The 25,283-nt window shown below is 42.0% G+C and overlaps 2 protein-coding genes across 3 annotated transcripts; one reads left to right on the forward strand and one right to left on the reverse strand.

The window, feature by feature from the left end:
* Window positions 1–1,629: 1,629 nt before the first annotated feature.
* Window positions 1,630–9,890, reverse strand: pnp5b (purine nucleoside phosphorylase 5b). 2 transcript variants are annotated; one of them, XM_029830583.1, is made up of 6 exons: window positions 9,541–9,890; window positions 5,983–6,104; window positions 5,725–5,828; window positions 5,461–5,636; window positions 3,163–3,353; window positions 1,630–2,400 (listed from the first exon to the last, which is right to left on the reverse strand). In XM_029830583.1, the coding sequence occupies exons 1-6, from the start codon at window positions 9,558–9,560 to the stop codon at window positions 2,180–2,182; spliced, it is 834 nt and encodes a 277-aa protein (XP_029686443.1). In that variant the 5' UTR covers window positions 9,561–9,890; the 3' UTR covers window positions 1,630–2,179. The 2 variants fall into 2 exon arrangements, with proteins under 2 accessions (XP_029686443.1, XP_029686442.1); XM_029830582.1 differs by having other exon boundaries at window positions 5,983–6,152.
* Window positions 9,891–16,735: 6,845 nt separating this feature from the next.
* LOC115247863 (uncharacterized) lies at window positions 16,736–24,046 on the forward strand. Its single transcript, XM_029830577.1, has 2 exons — window positions 16,736–22,678; window positions 22,832–24,046. The coding sequence occupies exon 1, from the start codon at window positions 17,743–17,745 to the stop codon at window positions 20,092–20,094; it is 2,352 nt and encodes a 783-aa protein (XP_029686437.1). The 5' UTR covers window positions 16,736–17,742; the 3' UTR covers window positions 20,095–22,678; window positions 22,832–24,046.
* Window positions 24,047–25,283: the final 1,237 nt, after the last annotated feature.

The following is a 25,283-nucleotide window of genomic DNA, read 5'->3' on the forward strand; positions in this document are numbered from 1 at the left end:
CCACTGCCACTATCAGAGATGTTTTACAACAAACCTAACAAACCTTTTAGTAAATTCATTTGGAATGATAGGAGGACCAGTCTTAACCTACTATATTTGCCTTATGAGCGAGGAGGACTACAATTTCCTAATCTCAGATGGTACTATAGGGCTGCTCAACTAGCCTCAGCAGCCTATTACTTCTGTACTACTACCTCTCCCACTTGGGTCTGCATTGAGCGTGAATCAATTCCACTACCATTAAGCTTATATATGTACTCCTCAGGCCTTAAAACATTAAAAATATGTACGAAAAACCCTTCCATTAAAAATACCATGGTCTGGTATGCATCACATAAACATATACTGTAGGTGACATGCCCGCATAGTCTGTTTGTCCCTGTTTGGGGCAATAAAGAATTTCAACCTGGCGAAAAGGATGGGGGATTTTGGGTGTGGCATACAAAAGGGGTACAGAAAATAATAACACCTTTATGAGGATGGGATTCTACTTTCCTTTAATGATCTGTGGCAAAGATACCAAATCCCTAGAATTTTTTTTTTTTACGTATCTACAGCTGAAAAGCTATATGTCATCAAAGAATAAACAGATAATATATCCAACACCTCTGTCACAGTTGGAGGAAATAGCAATGGGTTAACATAGGAACAAAAGGCTTTGTATCAAGGTATTAAGGTCTACCGGCTGTATATAGTAATGAAACAACACTCGATAAAATAAACACATGGAAGATTGATTTACAAGATGACATTAATGAAACAGATTTGTATGAAGTTTGCTTAAGGGTGTAAATACAAGGTTTTGATTACTTCAATACAAGTGGCTGATGAGAATGTATATTACCCCCGTCATACTTCATCATATGTCTGCCACCAATCCGGATGCTTGTTTTGAATGCTTGGATGAGAAAGATACTTTATTGCATTGCTTATGGGGATGCTCTAAGATACAAGGTTTCTGGAGGGACATTATAAAATGCAGAAATGCTTATTACCGACGTTCCTTTGAACAGCAAACTGTCTGCTTGGAATTTAACCAAAGAGCTTTTTGGAATCTTTAAAACAGACTATGATACTGGAGTATTGTAGGCAAGGAGAGCTGTCGCACTGGAAGAGCATGGATGCTCCCTCATTGGGATTGTGGATCAACAAAATTTCAAGCTGTATAGGTTTGGAACGACTGACATTTAGGGCAAACAAAATGATTTTAAAAAGCTCTGGGTACCTTACATGATTCTCATGACAGGAGAACTTAATATCTACTTGAGATCTACTTTGAATACTTGCAAACTGTAGGAGAGAACTCTATTTTATTGTTTTGTTTTTGTCCATATTTTACTTAATATGTATTATAATTTAAGACGATACAAGCGTGTGTCTGTATCTTGTGGGCCTGTGTAGAGATGTGAATGTACATGTATGCGTTGTTGGGGATGTTTTGTTTTCCTTGTTTGTTATTGAAAATGCAAGAAAATAATAAATACATGGAGAGAGTAATCATAATTTTGTGATTTACATTTAAAAGAAGTCAGTGGAAAATATAGTCATCATGAAAATCAAACTAAACTGTAGCTGAGACTGTTGGGAAATGATCTGAGAGTACAATTGAGCAAGAATGATACCAAACTGTTTCAATTTGACCAATTTTATTGTAATAACTGATCATGAGTACCGCTTAAGTTCAGTCAGTCAGTCAGTAACCGTTTCTACAGAGATTTTTCATTTGTTAGTATTTCATTGCTGATTTATGTGTTACCTGTATGTAGTCAAATTAAAATGACTTACAAATACATGAGCATAAATATAATGTGGCATTACTATAATTACTATTACTTCCCCTTTTTTAAAAGATAATTAGGTTAAGACATGCACGAGGTGTTGGTCCTTCACTTTAAATTCAACATTTGGGATGTAAAGGAAAAGAAAAAATAAATATATCTTAAGTTATTATATCTTTAGTTAAATCTAAAGTTGGAAAATATGCCCTTTTACAAAAACATTAAGTGTATCATTTATCTGTACACATTTAAAGCATTCTGTAGGAACTACAGGAGTGTATTCAAAGATGTTAGGACCACACAAAGCCAGCACAGCCTACAAGAAATATTTACCAAAGAAACTACTTCATCTAGTAGTAAATCCACCCAAGTGGTTTGACACTATAGTGGTGATAGTGTCACTATTCGCCAGTGTTATTCTTCGGCTTCAGCCTAGCCACCAAATTGGACACCAGATTCTCCAGTTGTTTGGCCCGCAGCCTCCCGGTCTCCAGGACCTCCTCATGGTTGGCTTTCTCCTTACTGTCATAATCCATCACTGCACGATTGCTTATCAATGACAAGGCGAAGCAACGCATCCCAGCATGACGGGCAACAATGACTTCATGGACCGTGCTCATCCCTTTAGCAATGAGAAGGAAGAAATAATTATTAACATATGTTTATCTTCTGTCAGCTGTTGCAACCACACCTTAATTAGTTCCTTCTTCAATGGTACATTACTGGGGAATTGCAAAAAACTTATGGCAATACTGTATTCAAGTTTTGTTAGCAGCTTAAATAGGTACCAGCACCCTCCCTGTGAACCCCAAAGGTATAAAGAAGAGAAAGAAAGAAGAGAACGTTGTTAGCGTAACTAAGGCGAAGTACACAGGGGTGAACGATACAGAGATTCTTATTTTTGATTAACTAAATCAGTAATCTATTATAGTATACTTTCAGGCAAAAGTCACAAGGCGTTTGTTAATAAATATGCAATGTCAGAAGATACTCTAGTGTCATTTGTGTTTCTTTTATTGTTTAACTTGTATAAAGGGAGATTTGAAAATGCTGACTGATCAGCCAGAACTCCAAATTAAGTAAAATATGTACAGGTAATTTAAACATATGCCGTAACAAATAAATAAATAATTCCCATTGCTATTCCGAAACAATGAATCTTCAAATATTTAATATTCAAAGTATTTTAGTACAAATTTGTAAAATAGACGTAGTGTTGAGTATTTGTTGTTTGAAATGGATTAGAGTTTTATTGTGTCAGAAAATGTTATTACAGTATAGAACAAGTACTACTGAAGTAGTACTACAAGTACTACTAAATGTAATGTTACCCTCCATCAGTAGATATAGTGGAGTACAAACTTGAAGAAAACTCGATCCTTACCAACAGCATCAGCTCCAAGTTTGTGGAGCATACGACACTCAGCAACAGTTTCAAAGGTTGGACCTCCCAGGACACAGTAGACTCCTTCCCGCAGAAAGTCACTGAAGCCCAGGTCTGATGCAACATCAAAGGCCAGCTGCTGCAGTTCACGGTCATATGCGTCAGACATGCAGGGAAACCGGACGCCAAACCTGTGGGAAGAACAGGCTGAGTTCATTTTAACTGTTGTAATCTACACTAAAAATGCTGTTTTATTGCTTTGGAGCAGTGAAGCAGGAACATCCTGCCCAAATAATCCATGTCTAATAAACTCTGGTATCTTGGTGAGGGTTAGGGCTACCTTCTTTTTTCTTAAAAATATATGTAAGACAGTTGTATAGAGAAGGAAAATATGATTAAACATAGTAATTTGCAAGATATATAGACTCACTGGCCACTTCATTAAGTACACCTGTTCAATTGCTTGTTACAACAAATAGCAAATCAGCTAATAACATGACCACAACCCAATGCATTCAGACAAGATCAGGTCAAGACAACTTGCTGAATATCAAACCAAGTGGATTTTCTGACCAGTGAACAGTACCTTACGGCTAGTCTGAGTATTTCTGTGAGTAAGATCTACTAGGATTTTCCTACACAAAGCATCCCTAGGGCTCACAAATATAGAAAGAAAATCAATTTTGTATTTATACAAGTCGCACCTGTCTATAAGCCACATTGCAACATCAGTTGCAGAAGAACTCAAACGCACACTCCTGCCAGCTTATTCTGCAGTGCGACTGCAGTAAGCTCTACTTTACACTGAAAGAAAGACCGTCAACGAAGGGAGGTCTTCAATCACACACATAACCTGGCTTATGGTGTGCAGGTGCAAACAGTAATTAAAACAGTAATTAAATACATCAACAACCAGAACTCAATAAATAGAACACTAACATTGAAAGTTGCAAAAGATAACATTTACAACGAACAAAAACAGGGTTAACACCAACCTGAACCCACAGACACACTGCCACAAAGCATGCTGGGAAATTCCCACCCTGACCCTCCCCAACACGCTACACTACCTTTGCTTTTCTTTTCAAACAGTGCCTGTGACGCGGCAGTAACACAGCAGCAATATGGCAGTAACACTAACAGGGCTGGTTAAAAAAACATACCGGTAAAATTTCTTCTTGCATTTTCCATGATGAGGGTCTGTTTATGCTAATTTTATTCATACACAAAGCGCGAAGTTACACTAAACTTGCGTCTTCCTCGACACATATATTCCACCGGTCTCTCTTACCTTTTCTGCTCGAGCGCCCCTAGCGACCGATAGAAAGATTACACAAATAAGCCGCACCGTAGAACAAGCCGCAGTGTTTAAAGTGTAGGAAAAAAGTAGCGGCTTATAGTCCAGAAATTACGGTAACCAGTGGGCACCAGTTGTGTGGACAAAAATGCCTCATTGATGTAACAGGTCAGAGAAGAATGGGTAAACTGGTTCAAGGTGATAAAGGCAACAGTAACTTAAGTGCACATTACAACCAAGGAATCCAGAATACCAACTCTGCACATTGAACCTTGAAAAAAATCGGCTATAGCAGCAGAAGAACACACTGGGTGTCACTCACATTGGCTAAGAACAGTAAAGTGAGGCTAAAATTCACACAGGATCATTAAATTTGGTGAGATAAATATTTGAAAAATGCTGCCTGGTGTGATGAATCTCGATTTCAGCTGCGACATTCAGGGTTAGAATTTGGTAGAAACAACATGAACACATGGATGATGGTGGTAGTGGTGTAATAGGGTGGGGTATATTGTCTTCGATGCTTTGTTGGGCCCCTTAGTAACAATCGTTTGAACACTGCAGCCTACCTCAGTATTTTTGCTGACCATGTTCATGCATTAATGACCACAGTGTACCATCTTCTGAAAGATAATTCAAGTAGGATAATGCACCATATCATTGTCACCAGATTGCAATCTAGTAGAGCACCTGTGTGCAACTGGGTGATGCTCTCATGTCAAAATGGACCAAAATCTCTGAGAAATGTTTCCAAAACCTTGTTGAATGTTTGCCATGAAGTATTAATGCAGTTCTGACCAAAAGGGGTGCAATCTTTGTCTAGCAATATCTACCTAATGCTGAGTGTATTTTGAAATCTTCCAGAAAGAAAAAAACATTTACAAAAAATGAACCAAGCATCTACCATTCATACCATTATTTTAAGTTAGTAAGAAAGGATGGTTAAATTTTTAAATTTGCTACAATATGTAGTTTCAAAAATAAATGTCCTCTCCACCTACCTCTCATCATTTGGACCAACTAGCGGGTTATTTCCAGCGAACCCTGGCATGTTAATATGGTCCTTGATGATCATGACATCTCCCACTTTGAAGTCCTGGTTGAGGCCTCCAGCTGCGTTGGTCAACACCACCGTCTCCACACCCAATAACTTGAAAACGCGCATTGGCAGTGTGATCTAGGGATACAAGCATTTATGGTTACATTATAAGAAAGGGCTATGTGGGTCATTGGTGCATACAAAACATCCTTATGCAGGGGCTTACCTTTTGGATGGGGTAGCCCTCATATAGGTGGAACCTTCCCTGCATGCAAACACAAGCTTTCCCTTTAAGTGTTCCAAACACCAGCATGCCAGCGTGGCCATGCACTAAACACACACACACACACACACACGCACACACACACACACACACACACACACACACACATGTGGACCCCCCCCCCACACACACATATGTTAATTTGATGCCTCAAGTGTGCATGCCAACAACTGTTTTCCCAGACAGAAACTATTAACACACCTGTGCTCTGAGGAAAGTTTGGTATTTCACTGTAGCTGAACACCTGGGGATCTTTCAGTATCTCAGCCAGTCCGCCCAGGCCAGAACCACATACAATTGCCACAATTGGACACACTTCTGTCCTGGAAAGCAACCAGTTAGCTGTAGCCTGACACTCAGCATAGCTGTCACTGAGATACAAAACAGAAATATTTTCTCTGTAAATATCAAATTTAAATATTATTGTAAATTGCATGCACACACAGACACATACATGGACATGTACTTTTGCTACATTGACCAGGATATCAAGGATACCTGGCCAGTCACACTGATGCATCTCTTCTGACTCCACTTTGGCAATCACTCAGTCCGATCCCGGGAAGGTCCTATATACCACTATACACAGTCTTATATACCACTATACACAGTTCAAGACCCAGTTCCAGGTACACTGGCGTTGGATATTCTATTTCCAGTTTAATACACATGACCAGGAATTTTCAACAATGACTACATTTTTTAAAAAAACCTCTAATTGACTCTGACCAAGAGGATGACATCTGAGCCAGGGGCCATAATTCAGACTTCAGCTATGAGCGGATGATAACTGATAGAGTCATACCAGCTCGGACGTCGCCCGTTGTTCTCTCAATGGCAGGGCAACAATATGACAACAGACCCCCCCAGGGCTGAGACGGAACAATACTGGAAGAGTATCTGGGAGAAAGAGGCAACGCATAACACTACTGCCCAATGGCTGCAAGACCTACAAGCTGAGCACAGCCAACTTCCAGAACAAGACCCAGTAGTCATCACCTTAGCAGACATCCAAACAAGAGTGTCCAAAATGAAGAGCTGGACAGCACCAGGGCCCGATAAGATCCACACCTACTGGCTTAAGAAGCTGATTGCACTCCATGAACGCCTGGCAGCACAGATGAACCAGCTGCTAACATCAGGGGACCACCCAGAGTGGCTAACCCAGGGCCGGACAGTCCTCATAATGAAGGACCCCCAGAAGGGCACAATACCATCCAACTACCGGCCCATAACCTGCCTCAGCACCACATGGAAGCTCCTATCAGGCATCATAGCGGCTAAGATGAGCAGGCACATGGATCAATACATGAGCAGAGCACAGAAAGGCATAGGGAACAACATCAGAGGTGCCAAGCACCAGCTACTGGTCGACAGGGCAATCGCCCAGGACTGTAGGACGCAGCACACCAACCTGTGCACTGCCTGGATTGATTACAAGAAAGCCTATGCCACACACATGGATACTAGAGTGCCTAAAGCTGTATAACATCAACAGGACACTAAGAGAGTTCATCCAGAACTCCATGAAGCTGTGAAACAAGACTCTGGAGGCCAACTCAAAGCCAATTGCGCGGGTGAGCATCAGATGTGGCATATATCAAGGAGATGCTCTGTCCTGCGCAGAACCCTCAGACTCCCAGGCCTCTGGTAGAGGACCCGAATCTGAAGGAAGGAAGGAGGCACCGCCCAGGAAGGCGAGGAAGAGAATTTATACCGGTATATATATATATATATGATAGACCCAGCCGGCCATCAGCAGGAGGGTCCCCCTACATGAGCCTGGTCCTGCTCAAGGTTTCTTCCTGTTAAAGGGGAGATTTTCCTTGCCACTGTTGCTTGTCTGGGGTCAGGCCCTGGGATTCAGGAAAGCGCCTTGAAACAATTTTGATTGTATAAGACGCTATATAAATAAAGATTGATTGATTGATATATGTGTGTGTGTGTGTGTGAAGCCAGTATATAATGTAATATACCTGTATATGTCTGCAAAAACTAAAATGAACACATTTTAATGCAGAGCACGAATCGCCTGATTGATGATAAAATCGATACTTTGGAGGGTACTGTCGAGTTACTCATTACAAGAGCACAATCTTAGTGCAAAATAGCCTGAGGTGATTGCACTCTTGTAATGAGAGCGGAGTTAGACGGGAGTCTGGTCAATGAGAGAGAAGGAGCAGAATATTAAACTTGCATAAATTAGATTGTATAAAATCTCTCTTCATCTTAATTGTATAATTGTATGAAGAATTTCCTTGGAACACTAGGAAGTACAAATTTTTGGGGCAGCCATTTGCCATTCACAGGACCAAATATGTCCTTGCTCAATATAGAGAAGTTCCAAAAAGGTTTTCCATTGTTCAACTCTGTGAAAGAATAGGTGATACATTGTTCACATCAGTTTTATGCCAAGCTTGACTGACGAGGTGTAACTGCACTTTCTTTCTGACTTTAATTATAGTGGACTGTTGAAAGAATTTCCCCAACCAGGCAGAAAAAGTGTAAGTACGTCATTGGGCAAGCCTTCAAGATTGCTCCCCTGAGATAGTAAATTAAATTGTCTTGTTTGGTGAATGTTCAAAAAAAAATTCATCTTCTTGGTCACTTTATCCCTTTTGGGGTCACGGGGAGGATGCACAAAAAATAAATGAATGGTGAATCTTTAAATCACTTGTGGTGGACAGAAACTCATAGTAGGGGGATTTCTCCTGCTTTTGTGAACTGTGCTCAAACGTTTCTTTCTTGTATCTTTTAGGTAGGTTGGGAAAGAAATACCCACAAGACCAGTTTAAGTCTACAACGTGCCTATTTTGTTTGCACGTTTTTGCATATTTTTATTGTTTGTATTTTATAGTTATATTTAAATTGCTTTGTATTGTAATTGCATTGTATTGTAACAAAGCTTCATTTTTAGTGTTATTATATTGTACTAAAATAAAACCCTGCCAAATTTGCCTTTCATTCATTACTAAAAATATGCTCTTGAACAGGCAGGTACAAAGATTCTAATAATCCACTAACATTGAGGGGAAAACATATGTAAACAAAAACTTCCCACTGCAACCAAGGGGCAACCTAAACTAAAACTAACAAAAATTGTTAGGGTTGTGGCAAATCAAGTCAAGAGGTAGGAAAATCAAATAAAGTTTATCGTTATTCCAAAGTAGGCGTTCCTGTTAAAATTACATGGGTGACTAAATCAGCACAATGGTAAGAAATCACTAAAACGATAGATTGAGTCCTGTATCAGGACTGAACCATGTTTAGTAACACCAACGACTGCATAGGACGATATCGGTAGGTAGTGAAACACAGCAGCCATGAAGGGCTTCCAGTTCTGCACTTGCCTCTCGGATGAACAGTTTCCTGTGAGGTGAGCGGGTGCGGCGTCAATTCAGAAACCCATGCGGGTCTCACCCTCCTACCCATATCGCAAAGTTGAGCTTTTCGCTGACGAATCGTGTAAAACTGTGTTTCTTTTCTGTGAAGCACGTAGAAAGAGATTTTTTATCTGGACAACATTAACAGGATGGTGCATCATGAGAAGGTTGTCGAGCGCTTCCAGCTGCTATAACAGCCTGTGTAGCCTAATCCTCTCAGTTTACAAATACTGCGTAAATTCAATATTCGTAATTTGTCAATTGTTCCTTTAATTTATTTGGCTAGATATCGCTGTTTAATTCCTTATCAAATGAGTAAAACACGTATGTTAAATTTCATGGACAGAATTTGTGTAGCAATTGTTCTTTAACTCACCCAGAAACACTTTCTGACATGTTGCAGCTTACGACGAAGAAAGGTTGGTTGGTTTCTGTTAAATTCAACGTATGAGGAGATTCCAAATGGTGGAACCGGTTTTCGACTTAAACTGTCACCACCACCACACAGCCGCCACTTATCTTTTAGTAAAACCCACAGCAGAATTGTGATTGGTTGGAACGAAGTCGTCGGCCGAATTTGAATAAAGACTGCGTGTAAAGTCTAGAGAATATAGTAAGAAAAAAAAAATCTTAATAGTCCAATTGCAATAGATGTTTTTTTTCGAGCGGTTATACTGCTCAGATGCTTCGTCTAGCGCATGCTCCGTTCTTCTCATCGTATGATGCGTTTATGGACTAATCTCCAAACACGAATAGCCTTATGGTTTGTTTTAGAAATTATAAATACAGTATATGTTGTAATTACAATTAAAAATTTCCACGAAACAAACACATTTGTAAACAACTTGGGATCTAAATCCAAACGTCATGCCTTGTTGTTGGCCCGTTTAGTACATTTTGGTTTCGGACATTTAGACTTTTTCTTTAGCTTGGCTTTCTTAACCCGTTTTTGTTGTTAAATCTTCTTTTAATTTTATGTTAAAATTATCAGGGTTACTTTTTCTCAATGAAATATATAGCTCAATGAAATATATAGCTCATATAAAATACTTTAAATCCCTGGTAAAATTAATTTCCCACTCTTGGTGAAGGCAACACTCAGCCACCACTGCGTTGTTGCGCTGTTGCTGATGTAATCACGTTGGATTTATCTGTAATCTGGCGTTTAGTGGATTTCATGCTCTTTCCAGCTAAAACCTCTATAAGATAGTCAAATAGTAATTTAGTAAAATGTATTACACGATACAATTATATAAATGTAACCGTGTATGTTAATGGGTATGTGCGTGTATGACGCATTATTCTTCTGTCTTTTTTTTGGTTGCTCTGGTGTTCCCGGGAGGTATATGGCATGCCCCCCATTACCCCGGTGTGGCTAATTTGTGGCAACTGACTGTTTATATGCCTCTGCATTTTGGATAGGCACCCTCTTTCTCCTCTGGCAAAGCTGTGGTGTCCCTGTGTGATCCAGTTTGGTGTGGTGTGTGGCCTCTTTCTGAGCAGCTGCCCTCAGCTACAGTAAATTACATGTAGGCTATAGCGAAACCCTCCCATGTAAAACATGTCATCATTTTGGTATTGTGTTTGCTTCTGTTAATGTAATTAACATTTGTTTTTGTTTCTTACTTGGATATCCCTTTTTAGTACACTGAGCAGTGGTTGTTGTGTTTAGCCAGATAGTGACCTGTTGGGTTTTGAGTGGAGTTTAACAGGACCGTCCTGTTAAACTTATGTACTTATGATTTCCTTGTTTTGTGGCTTGGGTTTGTAGCCTTGTGTGTAGTTATTTAGGTGGATTTTGTTTTGTGTTATTCTTAAAAGTTGTAGTAACCACTGCCACAGCTAGTTAGCATAGTTCTCTCTACCGAGCTGTACCTCTGAAGCAGCAATCATTCTAACAGGTATTGACAAAAGAGATCACATAACTCCTGTACTGGCATCTCTTCATTGGCTGCCCATTAAATTAAGAATCATTTTTAAAATTCTTCTTCTGACCTATAAGGTCCTCAGAGACCTAGCTCCATCCTACCTGGAGCAGCTAGTGACACCTAATCATCCCAATAGACTGCTCCGTTCTCGGAATGCTGGTTTACTTGTGGTCCCCAGAGTCTTTAAAGGTAGAACGGGGGGCATGCATTTAGCCATCAGGCATAAGGGTGTAAGAGCTCAGAGAGGTAAGGTGGGTCAAGATCATTCAGGAACTTAAAAGCAAATAAGGGAATTCCAATAGATGGACAGTCAGTGGAGCAAAGCTAAAATTGGTGAAATGGACTCATGTTTATATGTACTAGTTAAAAGACATGGACCCTAGCTCCATCCTACCTGGAGGAGCTAGTGACACCTTACCAGCCCAATAGACCGCTCCGCTCTCAGAATGCTGGTCTACTTGTGGTTCCCAGAGTCTCTAGGAGTACAATGGGGGGCTGATCATTTAGCTACCAGGCCCCCCTGTTATGGAACCAGCTCCCTGTCCAGGTATGGGAGGCTGACTCCATCTCTACTTTTAAAATTAGGCTTAAAACCTACCTCTTTGAAAAAGCTTATTGTTACTAATTCTGTAGTTCCAGTTACTATCATAGACAGATAAATCATACTTAGGGGGTCATTTAATTATTAAGTTAACATCTTAGCTATGCTGTTATAGGCCAAGGCTGCCGGGGCCCAGAAACATGATCACCTAACAGGTCTCTGTCACCACACTGGGTCATGGTTTCCTCTCCTCTCCTCACTATTCTCTCCTCTACCTGTCCTCCCCCCTCTCCTCTCTCTCTACCCAGCCGGCCATCAGCAGGAGGGTCCCCCTACATCAGCCTGGTCCTGCTCAAGGTTTCTTCCTGTTAAAGGGGAGTTTTTCCTTGCCACTTTTGCTTGTCTGGGGTTAGGCCCTGGGATTCTGTAAAGTGCCTTGAAACAATTTTGATTGTAAAAGACGCTATATAAATAAAGATTGATTTGATAAATAAAGATTGATGCAATTCCATGGAAAAGGTGAGGTGAAATTTTGAAGTCTGTATTAAGAAACATGTTTTGAAATAGATTTCTTGCTTGATTTTGTTTTGTTATTTCTTCATATGATTTAACCGCTTTTTTAGATATAAATAAAGATTGATTTGATTTGACCCACTAACCCCCACCTAGCATTCATTGCACTAATGCAACTAAGTGGAGATGTTACTGTTTCAATGTGAATAGGCTTTATTCTTGCCAGCTGCCTTAACTAGAAAATAAAACTGGTCAGGTACTTCTGGTCGGTCTAGTTTGAGCTCAGTATCCATTTTCAGCCCTAGGTTTGTGATTGGTTACTATGGTATACTCGGCCAACAAACCCAGATCTACTGCGGTGGTCCCAGTATTGCCACCAAAAACCATTACTACTTTGTCATTAAAGTTTAAAATGTTAACAGCCATCAAGGCAATAAATGTAATACACTTTAAAAACGATAACTAGTAATTGTTGATTTAATTAATGTTTTCAAATTAAACTGACTCAGAAATAAAGCTTTCCATTTACAACCTACAAAAACTTGTGTGCCCAACACATTTCTCTCATTGTTGTCCTAACTAAGATTTTATAAGCAGCACAATAAAGATTATCAACTTTTGAGTAGATTATTTGAGTTAAGTTGGGAACCAGTGGGAAACCCCATAGATGACTGATGTGCGCATGCGCACATGGTCTAAACAAGTTTGAATTCGCTGACGACCAAACGGACCTTCTACTGAACCTGAGCAGACCTGAGACGTGTGACGATGGTCAGTAGACATTTTCTGTACTGAACCCCCCCCCCAAGAAAATTTGACCAAATGTGGCCAAAGTAGTGCTTGGACATTTTCTGGACAGAAGCGGGAGCTGACGACCATTTTGCCTTAGCAGGTAAGCTAATTAGCTTAAGTATGTTGTTAGTGTTTTCTACAAGCGCCTAACGACATTTCCAGCCCTTCACCTACTTCTATGCTAAGGTTTTATTACAGAGCATCGGCCCAGCTCGTTCGACCCCCGCAAAAAGTAATGTTTGATACTGTTTAATGTTAATCACGTCTGAAATTCAGATACAGACTTTCATCACTAAATGACGGTATCTCATCTTTACTGCACGTCGGCCGTGGTAAAGCTTATTACTCGTTTTTTAATCTGTTTTAATGTTATCCTTGTGTGGAGACATGATGTTAACATGACCAACAAACTCCCGCCCATTTAAGCTACGCGGGTGCAGGAAGGCGTCCTCGTGCACACGCTTTCATGGGTCGGTGTATGGCAGACATGTGCGCCGATTATACGACACTGATGTCAGTAACTTGCTTATTAGCTAACGTTTTTCTTTTGTTCAATAGACACCGTTTATCCAGTGCTGCACTGTTACTTTACAGTAATGTATAAAGCTAACTTGACAGTTTGACAGCTGGTGTGACACTGTCTAATGTCCTTAATTACTGTAAGTTAACTGTTACATACAAATTAAAGTTGTGCTTCATGCTCTGTTATAAGATTGCTACATTTTCAGAGCTTTTTACATAATGGGGAAGGAGACAGAATATTTGAGGAATAACTGTGTGTTGTTGATGTCAAATTACAGATAGTATTAATTTTTTCATAGTTATTGCTCTGGTCGATGAAGTGAAGAAGAAACAAAAGAACATGACAGTCATACAGCAGAAGATGGCGCTGACATTTTCCCTCAGGCAGAGAGAGGTCGTGGAGTGTCTGAGGTCCAGGAGAGATGGCCTGCACTGTTTTCCTCTGAGGAGGTAAGGCTGTCCTAGGCACAAGTTGTTATACTAGATTGACTATAATTGAAGTAGTACAGTATTTGCTGGGGTAATGTATTGGCAAACTTTATTATACCTTACGCTACCACTCCACTCAAGGCCCCTCCAACACACTGCACCCACGACACCCACTCCAAAAATTTGCAATGCCAGTGTTTTTGTTATGTTATGTCCTCCCAAGGAGTGCATCACTTACTGCAACTGTAATGGGTGTCAAAATGGTCACATTTTTATTGAATTGTCAGTCCTCAAGGTCCATGTTTACAAATGCCATACTCTCTTGCCAGTGTTACATCGAAATCTGTGACTCATTAGATTCTTTGACCTTTCCTAATATTCTTACCCTAAACATTTCACTCCTATGGAAGCCCATTTCTGCCTGTACAAGAAAAAAAGAATCCCCATGCTAAATCGAAATTGTGAAATAAAAAGACATTATGAGACAAATTTAAAGTAGTTTCACCTGGATAAAAACGACCAAATTTGGATGGATTTTTTTTTTCTTTTACTGGTGGAAATAGGGCTTCTGTAGACTGAGATGGTTAGGGGCAGGTCACAGAATCTGATTGGTCACAGATTTCAGTGCAACACTGGAACATGATAATATGCATTTGCATATTGATACTGTTTTTTGTGGAGTGGTGTTTTTCCTGTTAGTTCCCTGTTCATTGATGGTAAAATTTCTAAGAACTTTTAACTAGTTCATCACCATGTAAAACTTAAGTGTCTGGGTACACAGCCAATCATTTGTGGCACTATTCTATTTAATGTGCAAGTGGTTAAGTTCAGCTTTTACAAGACAATCAGGGTGTGTGCATGAATGACTATATGTTGCTGGACACTTTTTTTTCCACATACTTTGTTTTTCTTTTTTGGTTCTGGACTTCAATTTTAATGTCTCTGAAGAAACCGGCAATACTTTTTTTTACAGAAATTGACACAACTACCCATGACATTCTGAAATGTACTTGAGGCACTGTTCAACAAAATAAATAAGATTTCAGATAACATTCAGTTGTGCTTTGTTTTATTCAATATCTATTTATTGAGCATTTTTCAAATATAATGACGGCAACATAAATTTTCCTTTATTTATACAGGTAAATTTTCAACTCACTGGAGTAAGAATTGTATGTTTATTCAAAAAGAATATCTGCATTTGGTGAAGGCAGAAATACATGGCATTGAAACCAGAATTTCTTTGTTAGCCTTCCAGGATTATCCTAATTAGGTGAACAAGAAGATCCAAGTTAGCAGAACTCTTGTCAGAACTTGAAAACCTTAGTTAAGTCAACAACAGTCGGCAAAAGTTGAGAAAACTCAAATCTCTTGCATCATGTTGCCTTGAAATTTTACGTTTTCTCAACTTTTTCTTTTTTACAGTGTAGTTGAGTTTAAAGTAGAAGGAGATAAATTTACTAATCTATTTACATATTCATTGTGGCTTTCTTACTTTCAGGGGTAAGCTTCAGTGGAAAGATTTCTGATTAATGGGCTATGATTCCATTTAGCCACTTGATTAGGGATGCAAATGTGCCGATTTCAGAATATATATGCACACATCTGAAATTGGGTTATAGCCATTTTGTTAAAGTTGAATTTAAGTGATACTGGCAGCATAGGGTATAGTATTGGGCAGCCGTCATAAAAGGGTACAAAAATAGCAAGTTGCTTTATGATCAAAGCCCATTGGCCCTCCTACCGGAGGGACATGCCCTGAACACCTCACCAGGTGAGGCGTCCAGGGGGCATCCTAACTAGATGCCCAAGCCACCTCATCTGGCTCCTCTCAATGCGGAGGAGCAGTGGCTCTACTCCCGAGTTCCTCCCGGATGGCAGAGCTTCTCACCCTATCTCTAAGGGAGAGCCCAGCCACCCTATGGAGGAAGCTCATTTCGGCTGCTTGTACCCGTGATCTTGTTCTTTTGGTCATTACCCAAAGCTCATGACCATAGGTGAGGGTAGGAACAAAGATCAACCGGTAAATCGAGAGTTTCGCCTTTCAGCTCAGCTCTCTCTTCACCACTACGGAACGGTGCAGAGTTCGCATTACTGCGGACGCCGCACCGATCCGCCTGTCGACCTCCTGCTCCATTCTTCCCTCACTCGTGAACAAGACCCCAAGGTACTGTAGTGAAGGGTAAAAGGAAAGTTTCCATGTTAATGTTTAGTTCCCAGTTTCCAGACTAAGTTTCCATGTTAATGTTTTCCCTTCCTTACGGTTGCAATGTTTGCCTTCGTGCTTATAGGCCTGATTGTGATGATAACCAAGAGGTCTTTGTCTGTTCATGGCCTGAAAGTAGGGGTTTCCAAGAATTGGGAATGGCTAAAGGACATTGTCTGTTTAAAAAAACATGGGAAAGTACACCTAACCTCTGATAAGAATACTAAAAAGTACATAATGGAGGAAAACGGGGAAAAATGGCTAAATAGAAGGAGGAGCCCCGGGAGGAGTAAACCCAGGCTCCAAATTGTATAAAAGCTGGAGATTTCTTGCTAGATTTCAGACTTAGCCCGGGCTACTTCTCATGCATGGTGAATTGTGAATCGACAATAAACCATCATTGGACCGTAAACCAGCTGACCCTGACTCATTATTCGACTTCGTCGTGGCAACTCTGCTTCAACCCATTGGCACTGGCATAGGCATTCTGACTTAGGAAAAGTGTAAGTTTATTAAGTAATCAAACAGAGAGGAAAAGCCACAACATTTTTGGCGAGCCAGCCAGGAGGCAGTGACCGGGCCAGACGACTGCAGGTGCTGGGTGGAGGCCAGGAACCCCACGGGCCCATATATCCACCAACGCCAGGTGAGATACCAAATTCTTTTTTCTTTTTTAAAATTAATGGGGATCCAGCCTCCATCGGACGCCGGTGGTCAGAAGGTACCGATAAACTGTCTCAAAAGAACCTAGAACTAAAAAAGAACACAAATTGTGTATATGAGCAGTAATAGCTGGTGAATAGCTGGCCCAACCTTAATTGTGTGATTGGAAAATAATGGATATTGGATGGATGTAATTGAAAAATGTATATTTAATCTGTTGATTTGCATTTGGATTGCTGTATCACTTACGGGATTGGGAACAATAGTATATATGTTGATGATGTATGAGAAGAGTGGACAGGGAAAGTTTAATCAGACGGCCTGGAATAAGAGTTATCCAGGGAGAGAGTAGAAGGAAGGTGTAAGGAACAAGCAGGTTGAGCAGAAAGTCACTTATAAAAGTTTGTTTTGTAGGACAATCATACGAGGGTATGTATTGATCAGAATATTAAAGGCTAAGGGATAAAGCCAGTATGAGAATTAAAAGTACCGCCTGAGGAGACGTCAACCACTGTGCCTTTTCGAGGAGTGGTCCTAGGCAGGGAAAGGAAAACTGTAGGAAGCAGTATAAGGTTTAAAGTGAGAACTTGCAAGGAGCAAGCTCATAAGGGGTTGTGTTGTGATATGTATGTTATTAATGTGTAAGCGATAAGCATAGAAAAAGCGTAGACAGAGTAGTAAGAGTAGTAGTGGAAGGATATAATACATAAATTTAGAAAGGCAAATTACTGAAAACATTAGTGTAAAACACAAAACCAACACAGTGGGATAGTTATAACTGTCACTAAAAGCGAAATAACGCACATAAATTAATTAAAAGAGTACTAATATTAGAATAACGAACTAAGAACATCCCTATTATAAAATACGACCAAATTAAATCTGTATCGGCCAGAGCTGGGGCAGTAAAAGAAAAGGGGAACGGGATTAAGGGAAGTGAGAATCTGCAGAATCACCAGGGGTCGCTGTGAACTGGCATAAAACATGGGCTCCAACAAAAGTAAACAAACAAATGAAATGACACCTGTGAAAGTAATCATTGCCACACATCCAGCAAACAAACGAAGAATTCAACAATGCATGAGAAATTGGCACAAAATGACATCAGGAAGAAATCAGTGGCCTCTTGAAGGCAGCTTTGATCCTGGAAGATGTGATGAAGTGGAGGAGGAGCTAAGAAATAAAGATAAAAAGCATGAAGTAACTCACATGAGGAAAAAACTGGGAAATGCGGAGCAGAGGGATATCCTGCAGTACTTCAGGATGGAAGCCACCAGAAACCCGATGATGCATAAAGACACCGACTATAGGCCCCCACCCTATTATCCAGGGAGAGCAGGACAATTTATAATGATAGATGAAGACAAGGTAGGAGGAAAGATCACAGGAAAGATAAAAGTCATAATAGATGAGGATGAGGAAGAGGCAAGGGAACAACCAAGTAGCAGCCGGAAGGATGCATGCACCTCAACATCTCAATCACACCTAAGTGAGGGAACACCTAGGAAAGCTACCCACAAGAGTGAGAATGGAGGCATCAGGGAAAGCAAGAAAATAAAAGAAAGAGCAAGGAAAGAAGAAGAACAGCTCAAAGAATTGATAAGACACAGTGCAGAGTTAGAATCCATGACATCACAACAGAAAACCACAGAAGATCAGGAAGGGAAAGACAAGCCAGAAAGTTCATCTGATGAGGGGAACGACGATCTAGAAGAGGACGACGGTGACACAGATCTGTCAAGTGAAGACTCCTCCGTGGTGCTTTGGCAAAGCCCAGTCCAGAACAGGAGTAAGTTCTCAGCAGCGACCCTCACCAAAGCTAAGTCAGGACAGACCTTTGATTTACAACTACAGATGGAAAAAAGGGAAACAGGTGGTGGGATGACTCTACGGCAACGAATGGAAAAGAAGGACCAGTCTCGAGGGACTGCATCAGCCAAAGGAGCCCAGAATGACTATCGGTATGTGCCGTGGTCTTTCATGGACATGATAACACTTGCAAGTAAACTAACCCCCCTGGCAGAGGGAGCTGACAAGTGGATCGAGAAGCTCGAGGAGATCACTAGAGGGATCAACCTGGCAGGCGGCGACATCAAAGCGCTGCTGATAAAAACAGCGGGACAAACAGCCACTGCAGAGATCTTCAGGGCAGCCGGATACAGAGGAATGACAGTGACACATCAACACGATGAGGTGCCCTTCGACCAGATGCGAACCGAAGTATGGAAGGCCCTGAGAGAGAAGTACCCCTCACGCATGGACCCCACCAAGTTAGAAAAAGAATCCTTGAAGGAAGAAGACAGTCCTTCACAATTCCTGCATAGTTATCAGAAAATGTGGAAGACTGAGACTGGGAGTGAGTGGGACAGTACAGAAACAACAAGGGCCTTATTTATGATGTACATAAAGAACGCTATGCCAAAAGAAGTACAGGTCAAGCTAAATGGAGTGGTAGGGCTGATGAAAATGACCTGGACTGTCTTCTCTGAGCATATAATTCACTATGTGAATGCATATAGGGCCGAGAAGCAGGCCCTTGAAGATCAGAACAAGATACTGGCCAATAAACTGACGCAACTGCAAATAGGGGAACTGGCAAAACAAAAAAAGGAACGAGAGAAACACAGACCCCAAGCAGCAGTGAGGGCAGCTGACCCAGAGCCCGAGAAAGAACCGACAGTTGAGAGAGTGACGCAAGCACCCATAGTTACACCCGTAATGTCTCCACCGCCTGCTTCACAGGCGACACCCCGCGTACAAGGGAAAAGATACATGCTGGTTGTTGTTTGCAGATTTAGTAGGTGGATTGAGGCATGTCCCACTTCTAAGGCGGACCACAAGGCCGCAGCAAAATTTCTCTGCAAAGAAGTGTTTCCCAGGTTTGGCATGCCAGATACTATATCATCTGATAATGGTCCACATTTTGTTTCACAAGTAATACAGGAAATGTTCAAGATTTTGGGGATCAAACAGAAGTATGGGTGTGTTTATCACCCACAGTCTCAGGCTTCTGTTGAACGGGCTAATGGTGTCTTGAAGACTAAAATAGCTAAGATCATGGCTGACTGTAATGGTAAGCTGACATGGGTCGATGCACTGCCCATTGCTTTGATGGCAATGCGTTCTCAAACTAACCGACTAACCCATCTAACGCCTCATGAGATGCTTACAGGTCGACCCATGCCTCTCCCACAAACCAGAGGTCCTGTGGAGGGACCAGCCATTGCACAACTGGAGCGAGAACTGGGTGACTATCTACGTGCATTGACTCCACAGACTTGTGTTTCAACAAGTGAAAGAAGCCCACGGCAAGGACGAGACGCACATCCCCGTTGACGTTTGTGACTTCTAAGTGGGGGACTCCGTATTCATACGAGTATTTAGGCGTCAGTGGAATGAACCCCGTAGGGAGGGACCCTTTAAGGTTGTGCTCACTACCCCCACTGCCCTAAAAGTTGAAGGTAAGCCCTTCTGGTTCCATAAGAACCACTGTACCCGCCACAGACCTCCCGACCCTCCTGGACACTATCCAGGCCCATCGGAGTCTGAGCATGCTGACAGGGAGACGTATGGTCACCCTCTGGCCATTAGTCCGAGATCCTCCTCCTCCTCCTCCACAAGCTCACAGTCGCTCTCCTCACATGGAGAAAGGAGATCTGCTCGGTTGGCGGCCCGCCGGCTTCGACGATCACAGTCCACTGACTCGGAGTATCTTGATACTCCCACTCCGTTTCCTGGGTCTGATGAGCCTCCTGTTGATGCGGGTGCCGAGTCTCCTGCTGATACGGGTGATTCAACAGACGCAACACAGCCTGCGGACGGCCCACCCACAACTGACGCTGACCATCAGCAACACGGTTCTGATGGTGATGGGTCGCAAGACGACACACTGGGCACATCAGGCTCGCCTAGCCCACAAGCGTTCACTTACCCGCCGACGCCGGGGAGGGGCTGGCTTGTCTCTGATTCCGATTACTTGCATGATGATGTTAACCCCTTGCGGATTAACAACGGGGGAAGTCTTGATGTCAACTAACTTAAACCTGAACACACAGCATTCACTAGCATTAGACACGTGTGCCCTGGCAATGATTACGTTAGCAACTCACAAGGGGATAGTGGATAGAAATAATGGGGAAATCAAATATATAATGCATGTCAAAGCAGACACTGTACTAATAGAAGAAATAGTGGGAACCGAGTCAATGGGTAAGCATTGGCTGGGATATCCCCAAAGCACGGACTGTCGTGGGGAAGGGACGGTGATCATTCAAGTAAGATGCGCTAAGACAGGGTGTCAGAATGAGCAAACAGGACAAAGCATGACAGTGAAGGAAGCTGAAATTAAAGTAAAATTGCTAAATACAAGGCGGAAGAGAGATCTAAATAAATTAAGAACGTCACAATGGGATACAAACATGTTTCAACAATGGATACAGTATTCGGCGCAATCAATGTTTGAAGCTAAAAAACAGGAAAAACAAGATTGCATTGCCTGCTACAATGCTAAAAAACGACCACAAATCCAGTCAATACCAGGGGGCGAACTAGGGGGATGCCCGGATATTACTGAATGTTTTGCCCTCTGTGCAATGCATATGGCAGGAGGCTTACCGGGGTGGAGTGATAATAGGAAAGTCTGCCCCACGTTACTGTCAGACGACAATTATGATGTAGTAGGAGCACTACCCCCAGTGGTGCACAAACCGGATAATGCTATTTTTCCTTTCTGCATAGTACGAGGAAGGGAATTGGAGTCCAAAGAGCATCAACAATATTGACAGATGCGGGGGAGCTGGTGAGGTGCAGCAGAATCACCTGGTACCCGGAACTAGCCGACGGGAACACCACAGCAACCATCAAACTGTGTAAGACCGGCCCAAAAGCCCGAATTCAATGTGAACAGGTAGTACCAAACGGGGGATCGATAATCTATGAACGAAATTCATCCCACATAGCTCAATACAGGTTGTTGGACTTGAAAAATGGGACGAGGCCATTGGGAGATGTCTTCTGGACTTGTGAAAGTAATGACACCATGATGCCAAATTTGCCTGCAAATTGGGAAGGGATATGCGCCCCATTAATGCTAACAGGACAATTGTCATTAATCACGCAGAGGAGGCATCAAAGTCACGCACCTCCTAGAGACAAAAGAAGTACCCAGGACTCTATCAAGAATTGGGAATGGGACTGGAAAGCAACAAATGAAATTTATATCACATGGGATCAAGTCCCATTTGGTGTACTGGAAGATCATGTAGCCATAGGTTCCACATGGATAAAATCCGGAAGGGGAGCAGGGTCTGTTCCGATTTACGGCTCAATTGCAAATGCTTAGTACATAGCTTGGAACAGTCGTTGGATACATTTTTTGTGGTACAATCAACAGAGGTTCATGAATTATACTATAAAAGGAATGACATTAGTGCGGGAGCAATTGCACGCTACATCAATGATGGCTCTGTAGTATAGATTTGTGATAGAATCACGTATGGCAGGGAATGTGCGACGAAATTGGGGAAGAATGTTGCACTCTGATTCCAATGCACACAGGTGTCAATGGCAGTCTGACAAAAGTTCTGAACGAAATGAGAAGGGTACGTGATGAGCATGTAAGAAATTCTAATTGGAACACCCAAATTAAGAGCTATTGGGATTGGCTGGGAAAGTTGGGATGGTTAAAATATCTAAAAATGGCCGGGATGGTACTGGGAGGAATGGTGCTGGTGGTGTTGCTGGTGGTCTGCTGCATCATCCCATTGCTCTGCACCCTAGTATCACGCGTTTTAGTTAATATAACAGGACAGTATCCTGTAGTACAAGTGCAAATTGATCCAGAACCTGTTGAGCTCACAGGAATACGGGAATAGTAGGAAAAGAAATAGGAATACAATGATCGCCGCCCACTCCCCACAAGGTACGTAATACTAATATTGTAAAATTATGATAATTATAATAATAATAATAATAATAACTAGGAATACAGTAATCAATATGATCAATATAAAATCATGTATAGTATTATAGAAACTGATGTTGTAAGAAACTTGATGCCATGTCTCCATCACAGACTGTTGAAAATGGCGGAGGCTTTCTAGACTGGACCCCAAATGACCATGGACGTTTGGCAGATTCACAACTCTGATAGCAGAGAAGATCACACATACATACCTGTAGGAACACAACACGTAGAAGCAAGCATACATGTTCCAAACAGGTACCCGAGATGGAGTGAGGGGAACTCTGACCCGCTGAAAGGGGGGTCAGAAGGAAGTCGGTTCAAAACGGGAGAACCAGCGGCGCACCTGGCAGGTCTACCCATGGACCAAGGGCCAACAGCACTCTCCGGAGTCCGGTTCAGCCCTGAGAGCCCAGAGAACCCGGAGGATCGAGGACAGCCACCCGAGATCCATGAGAACCAGCCGACAGCAGTGGTCCCTCCAACGACCAGATCACCAACTCCCAGACTGCCCTACCTCACCATCAGCGCAGCGGATATTACTCAGCTTTCAAGATATCTGGTCAACCCCCTTGAGTATTACACGCGCCTTGAGGATCTCCGCTCTGAGATTGGTGAAATGCCTACCAGGGTCTATATTTCCTTAAGGGCAGGACTGACCATAATAGCCCGTCAACAGATCCAAAGAATCAGGCGTCAAGCGTATAACCACAACCGCGAGAGGAGCCTGAAACAATTGCAGGACGAACGGGACACACTGGCTCGACAATTGGACCACACCCGGCACACAGCCCTCACCCTTCAGGGCAAATTGAGTCGATTGCAGGGCGCTTACGACCAAGTCCGAGAAGCTATGACACAACTACGTCAAGCCAACACTGTCCTCACAAGCTTCTGCCACACTAGATTGCAACAACAAAGCACTGCAGTGTTTGGACTGGAAGCTCATCTAAGAAGGGGGGTGGGGGGAAATCCTCTACGAGCACCCCATAGCTCCCAACCAAGGGAGCAGCAAGGCATGAGGTTTGAATGAATTGATGTGTTAAAAGATGCCGTGTTTGAATTGATGGATATGCTGGAAAATACGGTGTCTGAATGATGACGACTCTTGATGATGTTCATGGCTAATGTTTATGGTTCTGGAAAAACAGATAAGGTAGTAATTGAGTGATAGGGCTTGGCCCGCCGCGATAACAGGTAGATAAGTATATGCCCTTGCATGGGCATGATGAGAAATCAATGAGGGTATCACCTGTACCAGCAAGCCTGTCTCAAGGACAGGTAGCTGGAGAAAACAAAGCTGAAAATTCTAAAAAAAAAAAAAAAGGTCTTAAGAGGAGTACTCCTCATAAGTGTACCAGGAGAGTGCTCCTTGAACCAAAAACAAACTAAGTGTAACTGGCTGTGTAAACAGAACAGACTGGGTTTGTGGGTGTATGCTGATGTAATCATGAGTATATCCGACCTGCATATTCCTGTGTGAACTACATATAACCTTATACTCATGTGTGAGCTGTATGTAACCTTGTAATGTGACGCTACCCTTGCCACCTGGCTGGGGTTTTACTTCTCACTGCTCATGGGAGGATGTTTCCCTGGCCATGTCTGCGGGGTGTAGCTAGGAGCCCAGCAGTAACGATCACCGGACCATCAGGATGGGCAAGTCCCGGGATGGGTTTCAGGTGGAATTATCCAACTGCCCTTCCAGTTGGTGTTTAACCTTGTAGTGATCCTTACTGAGGGATGGTTAGGTCAAATATTACACTGGTGTGATTACACATATATACCTCACTTATTGGTGTGTTTTCTTTACCTCACATAGAAGTATGCTGTGCACAAGTTTGTTTAAACATGTTTTGCTTTTGTTTGAGTGGTCCTTTCCAGGACCACAGGGGGGAAATGTAGTGAAGGGTAAAAGGAAAGTTTCCATGTTAATGTTTAGTTCCCAGTTTCCAGACTAAGTTTCCATGTTAATGTTTTCCTTCTTTACGGTTGCAATGTTTGCCTTGATAACCAAGAGGTCTTTGTCTGTTCATGGCCTGAAAGTGGGGGTTTCCAAGAAGTGGGAATGGCTAAAGGACATTGTCTGTTTAAAAAAACATGGGAAAGTACACCTAACCTCTGATAAGAATACTAAAAAGTACATAATGGTGGAAAACGGGGAAAAATGACTAAATAGAAGGAGGAGCCCGGGGAGGAGTAAACCCAGGCTCCAAATTGTATAAAAGCTGGAGATTTCTTGCTAGATTTCAGACTTAGCCCGGGCTACTTCTCATGCATGGTGAATTGTGAATCGACAATAAACCATCATTGGACCGTAAACCAGCTGATCCTGACTCATTATTCGACTTCGTCGTGGCAACTCTGCTTCAACCCATTGGCACTGGCATAGGCATTCTGACTTAGGAAAAGTGTAAGTTTATTACGTAATCAGACAGAGAGGAAAAGCCACAACAGTACTTCAACTCCTCCACTTGGGGCAGGATCTCCTCCTTGACCCTGAGAAGGCACTCCACCTTTTTCCGGTTGAGAACCATGGCCTCGGATTTTGAGGTGCTGATTT

Source organism: Takifugu rubripes, chromosome 22, assembly GCF_901000725.2.
Source record: "Takifugu rubripes chromosome 22, fTakRub1.2, whole genome shotgun sequence".
NCBI lineage: Eukaryota > Metazoa > Chordata > Actinopteri > Tetraodontiformes > Tetraodontidae > Takifugu > Takifugu rubripes.